The sequence below is a fragment of the Aquarana catesbeiana genome, linkage group LG06, assembly GCF_042186555.1.
Source record: "Aquarana catesbeiana isolate 2022-GZ linkage group LG06, ASM4218655v1, whole genome shotgun sequence".
NCBI classification, from domain to species: domain Eukaryota; kingdom Metazoa; phylum Chordata; class Amphibia; order Anura; family Ranidae; genus Aquarana; species Aquarana catesbeiana.
The window spans coordinates 412,861,268-412,872,369 of NC_133329.1; the positions used below are offsets into that span (position 1 = coordinate 412,861,268).

The 11,102-nt window shown below is 43.3% G+C and overlaps 1 protein-coding gene across 2 annotated transcripts in view; it reads left to right on the forward strand.

The window, feature by feature from the left end:
• LOC141147296 (protein mono-ADP-ribosyltransferase PARP14-like) overlaps positions 1 to 11,102 on the forward strand; it is a 421,364-nt gene that overhangs the window by 63,081 nt on the left and 347,181 nt on the right. For both annotated transcript variants that reach the window (XR_012245043.1, XM_073634505.1), the window contains 4 exons: positions 1,474 to 2,675; positions 4,373 to 4,406; positions 6,489 to 6,692; positions 9,283 to 9,519. Coding sequence is in view for 1 of the 2 variants with exons in the window: in XM_073634505.1 (XP_073490606.1) it covers positions 1,474 to 2,675; positions 4,373 to 4,406; positions 6,489 to 6,692; positions 9,283 to 9,519 (1,677 nt within the window). In the remaining variant the exon portion in view is untranslated. The remainder of the gene's footprint in view (positions 1 to 1,473; positions 2,676 to 4,372; positions 4,407 to 6,488; positions 6,693 to 9,282; positions 9,520 to 11,102) is intronic.

Consider the following 11,102-nt stretch of genomic DNA (forward strand, 5'->3'; position numbering starts at 1 on the left):
TTTCAATTGCAACAGGATATGATGATATAGGAAGGAATGGGTGATATTTCACCCATTGGCCGTAAATGGCTGTCACTCACCGAGCGCAATATAAATAACTTCTCACGTGAGCAGGATGTTAAGTCTTTGATAACGCCCTGGGGGAGGGGCGAAACGCGTCGACGCAACATCCTGCCTACGCCTGTTAACCAGTGACATCACTTCCTGGAGTTGGTGGAACGCACGCCGTTCAGCGGCGAACCGACCAAGTATCTGAATGCCTGCTCTGCATGCCGGTCCCGTGAGTAGCGCACATATGCGCAGGTGACCCCATGGTATCCTAAGGTTTTACACTATATGTTTTTTCTTTTCTTTTGGTGGAACACGAGCTTTGTGGTCCCAAAAGTTTCCTTCTAACCATCTCCAACATCAGTATACCTTTTGCCCTGATTTATCATACGGATGAAAAAGCTGGAAGTCTGCTGTTTGTCCTTTTGTGAAGGAGCATTTTAATCTAATAGATACTCTGTCATTTGCAATTTTGATATAACTGACATTTTTGTTTCACTATTTCACTTGGCGTTTATTTTTGTATAGAGGTTCACTTCATTGCTATGATTATGAATATATGAGAGCACATAGATATATTATATATATTTATTATTTTTTGCATCAGTATAAGCGATATTTTATCGCCTTATAGTCGCATAGTGTTTTGGATGTGTTTTTTTGGATCATTCATCCAAACTGCATCACTTGTATGTACATATATATATATTTGATTTGTCCCTCATCACATTGTAGCTACTTAGTCTGTTAGTGCATTTGTGCACGATTTCACTCAGCATACAGTAAATTGTGCAAGGTCTACATTTAAATTTTTCTTTATACATTTTTTCACATTCACAACTATTTGCATAGTGTATTTATTATTTGGTCTCGTTATAGTTTATTAATTATCTATTTGGTAAGTTGCCAGCGCAGATTTTCATTTATTTATCACTAAAGTGTCAGCACTTTTAGTCTGCAGCTGCAACAGGATAGTTAGAGTTTGAAGATTATTATATTACACAAATTTATTTGCGAGCGCTGGTTTGTATGTATTTATGTTTCACAAGTGGGAGGGATAGTACCCCATCGTTGGTGTCAGTGGGAGGGATAGTACCCCCACTATTGGTGTCAGTGGAAGGAATAGTGCTTTATATCAGTGGAGGGAACAATGCCCCCAAAGGTTGGATTAAAAGCAAGCAAAGAGTTGCATCTGGCCTGCAGTCGGCAGTTTGGAGAATATTGGTTTAGACCAACTCTGTCTTGCTACATTGTACAACAGATCATGTGTACCCTTCACACTGCATTCTACCAAATCTGAGACTCAGTTTTAGTAAATGTTTTGCTCCACTTCTAAATGATATGAAGGCCATGACCAAAACTGAACAAAGAGCTGTCCATGAGCCACTATGTGTTCCTAATACAATTTTCATCTATTTGTTGCAGTTGTAAAGACATTCCTGACAAAGCGGCATACGTTTCACAACTCAGTCCTCTCTGTTTACCCGTATTACCCGTCTATTGGCCAATGGCTGTACGGAAAGAAAAATAACGATATCATGACACCTGGACCTGTAGAGTGTCCTATATGTGCACAAATACTGGAGTTTATCTTTAACAATGAAGAAATAAAACAGAGTATAGAGAAGCAAATGACAGATCACTATTGTGAAGTGAAATGGCCAAAACCAGGAGACCCCAAACCACTCATTACACTATCCTTTCCCAGCAACCTTTCTGCTCATCTACGCACCTTGTCAAAGATAGCACCAACCTGGAGCAATAAAGTCCAGACAGAGTTCTCACCTCTAATGTCGAAGTATAAAGTCATAGAGTATGACCTGAAGCCACCGGTGTGGGAAGATATCAGGAAGAAGGTCTCCAGTTCACCATATGATGGAGTCCTCATAAAACCAGACTTAGCTGCAGAGAAGGCTTTCATTGTGGGTAATTCAGAAGATGTTGAGAAGATTGAGCCAATATTTAAAAAACTGGTGGAAGAAACCAATAGACAACTGTGCACAGTGGAGGATAAGGTGCCTCTTGAACCTGCAGCTTGGAAAATAATGTTGGCACATGATCTGGAGAAAAGTATCAAGGAAGACAGCCCACATGTGAAGATTAGTTATGATGGAGCTACTACGTCAGTCAAACTCTATGGGCCAAAAGATGAAGTGCTCACTGCCAAACGTGAAATTATCAATACTAGGCAGGACCTGAAGTCCAAATCCATTAATCGTGATCCAAGCATCATCCAGTTTCTGATGGCAGTGGACAATGAAGAAATGTCTCATAACCTTTTTCACAACATTAAAGCAATGTTTCAGGTGGAAGATAATGCAGTCATGTTAGTTGGTTACACTGATAAAGATCTGAATAATGCTGAAGAAATTTTAGAGAAAGAAATGGTCTGTAAACGGGTTGCTCTTGAGGATAAAAATGTCACTCAGAGTCCGGAGTGGGGAAATTTAAAGTCTTTTCTAAATGACATGTGTAATGCTGACGGGATGAAAGTTTCCATAGAGGAGCTCCCTGGGAAGAAAGGAAATGAAGTGGTGATCACTGGTCTATCTTCATCTGTAGAAGAAGCCTACGGGCAGATCCAAGACTTTGTGGGGAAGAACACTTTGGTGCAGAAGGACATCAAGGTAAAGTCAGTGGCAACCTTGCAGTTTATGGAGGGAGAACGGAAGAAAGAACTGAATGGAATTTCAAAGAATGTGGAGGTTGTAAAGAAACAGCATTAACTATACCCCACCCACTAACTATACCCCACCCGCTAACTATACCCCACCCACTAACTATAAGGATTAAACATAGAGAAAAAAGGTTGGAACTTTGAAAGTGCTGAAAACCTCCCCTTGGAATAATTAGTCATACACCATATAAAGTAAAAATATCGTTTTAATAAATTGATAAAAGGTGTGTCTCATAAGAAACTACACTAAAAGCATTGTAACAGCATCATACTACTAAACCTCATATCCTCCCCCCAGTCTCCAGTGGGCATTACCCCCTCTAGTAACTGATAAGATATGACATATATATCATAAAAAACATCAGTGGAGGGAGGTTGAACTAGGGAGACAGCCACAATCCAACGCGTTTCGCCTTGTCGGCTTCTTCAGGGACTCTAGTGGACGGCAGATGGGTAAGTAGTGATGCTGTAATAGAAATGTATATACATAATATAAATCCAAATATACTTTGTATGTATATATTACATAACTGAATGATAATGGTATATGTATAACATGAAAACTTACATTTAGAATATACTGATTGTGGGGAACCCAATAAGACACCCTTCTACCAGAGCACTTGTGTGTGAATCAGATGACAGACGACTGCTAACTGCGAACTGATAACCCCCACCATACTGATTTCTTCTCAAGAAGGATCAATATTGCACATAGAAAACCTTGGAAATGGTATCAAATCAGAATAGGGAGTACCCTGCTAGGATAAACCCCGATGATTCAAATGGCAGGCATGGTATAAAATCTGGAATCCACATAAAAGAATACGCTCACTTAGATCCCAACAATGACCAACTCAACCCTGTCATTGTATCAAACAACGGATGCAAATAACACACCTTTTTTATCCTGCAGAAGTTTTCCTTTTGTCCTGATCATAAAAGGTGTGTTATTTGCATCCGTTGTTTGATACAATGACAGGGTTGAGTTGGTCATTGTTGGGATCTAAGTGAGTGTATTCTTTTATGTGGATTCCAGATTTTATACCATGCCTGACCCCAACCCAAAAGCACCTTGTCCCCGTGTTGATGAGGACAAGGGCCTTATCCCCACAACCCTGGGCAGTGGTTGTGGGGGTCTGGGGGCGCTTAACAGAATCTGGAAGACCTCTTTAACAAGGGGGCCCCCAGATCCCGCCCACCCTATGTGAATAAGTATGGGGTACATAGTACCTCTATCCAGTCAGCAAAAAAGTGTCAAAAATAAAACACACAGTTTTTGATAATTGCTTTATTAAAAATAAAAAAAGAATGTACCCCCTGATGTACATCCATCGTCAGTTTATTCTCCGCCCTAAAGAGGGGGGGTCCTTTCCCCTGAAACGCGTTGGCTTGATGTAATTGCTGCCTTTAGTGAGCACCTTCTGATTCGCATTCTTTTGGACAATAATGATCATGGAAAGGAGTTGATAGCAGGTGAGTTAAATCCTGTAGAAGGTCACATCCCCACTCTGGCATGCAGCGGTTAGAGAAGTTTCTAAATATACTTTGTGTACGTATGTCTATTCTGTTTGTTCTATGACAGAACGTCACTGATAATCACTGTTGAACCCGCCCTGACAGTAATGTGTTTTCCCCATTTTGTAGGACCATAAAGTACATCAGAGTCCAGGAGAAGAAGGTAATGGACATCAATAGGTGACACTAATAAAGTGAAATTTTCATGTATATTGTTCTCAGATCAACCAATCAGATCTCCTCAGATTTCCAGTACAATTTAGGTGATTGACGGGGTGCAGAGGGATATTATTGACTCCACATGTAGCTTTGGGCTTCTTGTGCACCGCGGGTGCTAACCTCACATGTGAGAGCAGTTGTTTGTTTTTTTTTTTTTTTTTTTCAGCAGTCCCTGAACTCTCCTCTATGTTATTCGATGTGTACACTCCGTCCTTTTATAGGAGTTTAGAGGCAGTTGAGTTTTCTGATGGTTTTTTTTTTTTTTTGAAAGCAGATAAATTGCGTTCAAGACTGTAGTATACTGGCATTTCAAACACCGAATGCTTGTAAACGTGGTAAACCGCGTTTGTAAGCGTTTTTAAAAGAGGAACATGTAAAATGTTCAAAAAAACAGAGTGGGGGAGAGAGAGGGAGAGAAAGGGAGAGGGAGATAGGGGGAGAAGGAGACAGGGAGTGAGAGAGAGAGAGAGATGGGGGAGAAGGAGAGATGGGGGAGAAGGAGAGATGGGGGGAGAAGGGGAGAGGGGGGAGAAGGGGAGAGGGGGGAGAGGGGGGAGAAGGGGAGAGGGAGATAGGGGGAGAAGGAGAGAGAGGGGGGAGATAGGGGGAGAAGGAGAGAGAGGGGGGAGATAGGGGGAGAAGGAGAGAGAGGGGGGAGATAGGGGGAGAAGGAGAGAGAGGGGGGAGATAGGGGGAGATAGGGGGAGAGAGGGGGAAAAGGGGAGAGAGGGAGGAAGATAAGGGGAGAAGGAGAGAGAGGGGGAGGGAGGGAAATAAGGGGAGAAGGGGGAAGAGAGAGGGGGAGAGAGGGAGATAGGGGGAGAAGGAGAGAGAGGGGGAGAGAGGGAGATAGGGGGAGAAGGAGAGAGAGAGAGGGGGAGAAGGAGAGAGAGGGGGAGAGAGGGAGATAGGGGGAGAAGGAGAGAGAGAGGGGGAGAGAGGGAGATAGGGGGAGAAGGAGAGAGAGGGGGAGAGAGGGGGAGAAGGAGAGAGAGGGGGAGAGAGGGGGAGAAGGAGAGAGAGGGGGGAGAGAGGGAGAGAAGGAGAGAGAGGGGGGAGGGAGGGAGAGAAGGAGGGGAGAGAAGGAGAGAGCGGGGGAGATAGGGGAGAAGGAGAGAGAGGGGGAGAAACAGAGAGGGAAATAGGGGGAGAAAGGGAGAGGGAGATAGGGGGAGGAGAGAGAGGGATAGAGAGGGGTAGAAAGGGAAAGGGAAAGTGGGAGAGAGGGGGAAAGGGGGAGAATGGGAGTGGGGGAGAAAGGGGGGGGGAGAGAGGGGGAAGAGAGGGGCGAAAAGGGGGGAGAGAGAGGGGAAGAGAGTGAGTGGGGGATAGGGAGAGGGGGGGGAGAGAGAAGGGGAGGGGGAGAAAGGGGAGCGAAAGTGAGAGGGGGATAGGGCGTGAGAGGGAGAGTGAGAGGGAGGGGGAGACTGGGAGCTCAGTGACTGAAGATCTATAGTGGGATACTGTGAGATAAGAAATGGACTGTTCTGTGTTATCAAGAGTTATGTACAACTACCTTTGTGACTGTTACAAGTTCAGTGCCATAGGAGACAGCGGTCCTACCTATACAGACGTGGCATCTGGCTAAAGGTCTTTCCCTGTATAGCTGTCTATAGTGTCTCGGAGTCTGCCAATTAACATTGCATCTACCTAAGGGTGTCCTGGCCCTAACCCTCTCTCGCCACAGTTCTTGTTAAGAGACAATAAATCTCTTGTTCGCATTCAAAACATGACTGGCGCCCATCATTTCATCTTACATTACACCCACCATGTCTGGTTACCCACTTTACAAGGAAGGATGTCGGCTCTCCCTAACTCTGGAGGTCACCATTAGGCCTCTGGGAGCCCGGGACTCTGCTACAGTAGAAAACTCTTTCCTTAAAACTATTGTCTCACGTTAGGGTCATATGTGCATGGTTGGCTGTTATCCAATGTTTGTAGACAGTTCTAGCTAGTAACAGTATAGACCAGGACCTGTCATTGAAAAGGCTTTACATGTTGGTTATTTGTCACAACCCTTTACCAGAGAAACCCACCAGAAAAGATGATGAGGTGACTCTGGACCCCAAATCCTCTCTGGTTCTGATTGAGAACATCCAGGACAGCTTCTCTCCTGAGATGTTAAACCTCCTGGTGGAGAATATCAGTGAGAAGAATGAGGACATCGATTTCCACGTGGAGAGGATTCCAGAGATTCAATCTGCTGTTGTCACCTTCACTTCTAAAAAAGGTGAGATATCAGGTTCATTGGGAAAGTTGGTGCACATGCTCATCTCCACCACTGAGAGGGTCTGCAGATCTCTCCAGTGCGATGACCCAAGTGGGTCATCCCAATATGCTTTGAGCATCCTTTCCCCAGGTCTGCCAATATTCCATAATGCTAATTAGTTTCCAGCCGGTCTGGGGTTTGCACCACCACTCCACCTATGCACTGGGTCATTTAAACCTACTTTTTGCTGTTTGTTATTCCTTTTTAGCATATAACATGCATTGGGTACATGTGGAGTCATGCACTGATAATACTTTTTATCCATTTTCATATCACATTTTGTTTAATATTTCATTAATTTTTTTCACAATTTTTTTTTTAAGTTATAATCATCTCCTTTTTTTAAAAAAATCTTGGGATGATTTTATGCTCTATTTTTTTAGTATGGGCTATAGACATTTAACCCGGGTCATACCAGTTAAATGGTTCAGTGTGAATTCCCTTTTTCCAGCTGGATACTCTTTGGAATATTTGAACTATTTGGGATCGAGGAACTATGTTTGGTGGGTTAGTTTTAAACTGCTTTAATGTATTATATGTGTAGGGGTATTCACGTGGCCACTCAATGAAGTTGGAGGAGAAGTGGGCCAACCTTAAAGGGTAACTCCACTTTTGTAGTGAAAAAAATTTGCAAATAAAATAAAAATAATACAGCATATACAATTGGGTGACACAGGTCATATTGTAATTGAATAGTACTAAAAATGACCTTTCCTTTTCAATCTGCAGCCGCTGTAATTTTCTGAAAAATGCAATATGGCCACCTGGAGGCGCTCTGTACACAGATAGTATACAGTATGCCCCCCAGAAATGTAATTTCCTGCTTGTGTGATTGGCTCACTGATCTTCCCAGAAGTCTGCACTAAGATCCAAATTAGATTTTGAGCATCCCCTGCAGCAAAAATTGCATTTTTGGTGAGATATCCTCAAAGAAAATATAAAAGGGATGCTGCCGGGTATCAGGGGAGCCGTGGAGGCTCTGTTTGCAGGTAAAGACCTGGAGGAGCTTGTTTGCGCAACCCCCCCCCCTCCAAAAAATTTTTTTTTGTCACCAGCTACCACTGTGATTGATAATTACAAAACCACTCCCATACAGACTCACTGAGCCCATAGACACAGACAAACAGCTATCTCTCCAGAATATTAAAGGGTAGGACTCTGCAACAAAGTTTGTTACAATCCCTGCAATGTACAGAGATCACCCAGAGGGGGAGGGGTTTATTTCTCAACAAAAGTGGAGTTACTCTTTAAACTGCATAAAGGCTTCTTTAGTGTTTGCAGGGAGTATTGAAAATGTAAAAAAAAAAAATCTTAGATGGGCATCTTAGTGAACACAAGATACAGGGATGTGGGAAACGGTAAAACATAAACAGGTTAAACTGGGTGGACTGGTGTCTTTATCCAACCAACAATGTAATTATGTAACATGTGGGGGGTGTTCATATAGTCCTATCTTTATTATGGTTTAATATTTGTAGTTTACCAATGAAGAATTGATGTTATTTATGGTGGTGCGGACATTTTTTCAGGGACAATTGAGGATGTAGATGTTTGTTTAGCTAGCCTTGTCCTACAGCCATTGGGGTACTGGTCCATTTTGTTAATTAGTAATATTTACCCAAAACATCACACAGTAGGTTAGATAACGAGGTAGGGCTGACTCGTGGCTACTCCCCCCTCCTCTAACAACTACTAGCTGACAATGATATATGATTAACATGCTAATTAACGCAGCACTTAAACCAGCCCAGGTGATATTTATATCCTAAATATAAACACAGGAGACCTTATTAAACAGATAATAGCAGGAGACCCCAGTAGCAGACTGTTCGTCTCCTACCTACAATAGTCTGGGGCAAAGCTCATACAATGTCCCATCATTCTGATACAGTGGAATTAATGTATCATGGATTTCTTGAGGGATATTGTTGATAAATATTACTGTCCCATCTGCAGTAATCCAAACCACGTTCTCAGTGTCCATTAAGTGGTGATCCATCATTAGAGAGTGATCTTCTCTCTCCCTGGGTCATAGTCAGTGGGTAAGAGGCTGGCTCCTAGTCCCCTGCAGAAGCCCCTATCTTGGTTAGGTCCCCTGACACAGTTCCTGGCTACACTTATACAAATCAATGACAGGCTGATTAGCACCGAGGCTGCTTGCACACTGATCGGTTATATGGAGGTAGGGACAGATGTTACATCCAGGGCTGCTCATCTCTAACTAACCATAAACAGTCACTATATGTGCTGCTACAGTTCGACAGCCGCAGTGCCTATAAGCCTGTCATTGATTAGTGTAGACTTTCTGACCACGACTGATAGCAAATGCCTGTGATCACCTGCAGAGACATACTGCTTTGTACAGTGTATGACGGTAATCAACAGCATGAGTGAAGCCTAAAATCATTACGGAGGTTTTAACCCTTCTCCACTCTTCCCACAGCAGAAAAGTGAAAAAAAAAAAAAAACCTAACTGGAGTTCTACCTCGCAGTAAGTGCCCCCTGTGTACACATTTGTTCAGGGAGCTGATTGTGATTCGTCTTCACACAGATATTCCAGACTTCATTGAAAGGTTTTCTGGAAGTCCGAGAGCCAAACAGCAAAATCTGAGAGTCAAATGTCTGGAGAACACCAGCAGTGTCCGGCTAGAGGGTCTCCCGGCCGACACATCGGAGGACTTCCTCGAACTTTACCTTGAGAGTACAAAGTACGGAGGTGGGCCGATAGAAAAGAAAGAGATGTTACCGGAAGAAGGTGCCGCCATCATTACATTCTCCAGCCCTGAAGGTAAAAGGTTTCAGTCTCTGTCTTATATTTGAGTTTATATATTGTACAGAGTCACAGAGTAGAATTTTTTTGTTTTGGATGAAGAAGAGTTTAAACCAATGTCAGGTTTGACGAGGGCAGAGTTTCTCAACAGTATTCCACGAATCCCTGGGGTTCCTCCAGAGGTGGTTAAGGGTTCCTTGAGCAATGAGCAATTTATGCCTCTCAGATAACTTCTCACTGACACCAGTCATCATTTGAGTTATCTGTAAGGGGGTAATTCTTCCCCACATATAAGGAGCATTTTTCCCACTGACCATCACACTAATGCACTAATGTATCATGAGTAGTATTCATTAGCAGGGGTTCCCGAGACCAGAAAGTTATTTCAAGGGTATGTTGAAAATGTTAAGAAAGGCTGGACTAGGGTGACTAGGCCCTTGTTGGGGATCCAGTCTTGTGTAGTGTTTTAAAGGCTTTCATTTCTCACCACACGGTGCATTTTTTTTTCTTTATAATATGGGGGCTCCTGTTGAGGTCACAATAATTTGGTAGCACCACCAACAATTTGCTACAGGATGTAGGTTCATCTAGTCCAACTCTAACCAAGGTTCTGTGACACTCTAGGGTTTCTCCTGAGGTTGCTGAGGGTCCCTTCAGTAGTGTGCAGGGGCACATCCGACTTCCACCTCCACAGACCACCAATACAAGGGGACAATCTTCAACTGGCCCAAGAGGTCATCTCTACACTGACCAGTACTGTCACTGGCAGCACTGCCGGGACAAGATCACCCAGTGCCCAGGGCAAAGATGCCTAATTGCATCCCCTCCCTTCATTATGTGGGAACTTATAAGGAGGAGGGGGAGAGAGCAAGACCCAAACCTCCTCCCGGCTCTTTCCTCCTCTCCTAGCCGCTTCCAGTGCTGGGCTGACTGAAGTATTGATGCCGCTGTCACTACTTCTGTCAGCCTTATAGTAGAAGGAACTTGCGGCACCCCCATCTCTACAATGCACGTTGCACCCAGGACAGCCGTCCCCTCTGCCCACCCCTTTTTTTCAGCCTAAGTACTGTTAAGGGACTTCACAAATTTAATTTTCTTTTTTTTCTTTTATTCCATTAAGAAAATAATTTCAAGATCATCAATGAAAATTATTTTGATGTATGCACCACTTTATATATTCAGTACTATTATTACAAATGTTAACCCCATACAGTTACCAGAAGATTATAATATTATAAATTCTCCAGCAACTAGCAAACATTAAGTGACCAGATTTGGGTGCACTGACCCTTTTACTGGAATTTTAAGTATATAGTGAGAGCAGAATTAAATCAAAGCAAGGTCCATAGTAGTGTACTCACCTTTTCGAGCTTTGGTATGAGTGTATCAGGCAGGAGTTGATATTGATGAAGCCACAGTTGGGGTCAGACAGGATGGCACTGCGGGAAGAGATGGAGATGTGTTTAGAAATTTCCTGAAAATGCCTTTGGTATCTTGAAGTCAGGCAGTGAGAAATTATTAGGCAAAGGGTCCCCAACAGGTGTGTTTATCAGTGAAGGAACTGTGTATACAGTACATGGGACCTCTTACATCTTCCTCTG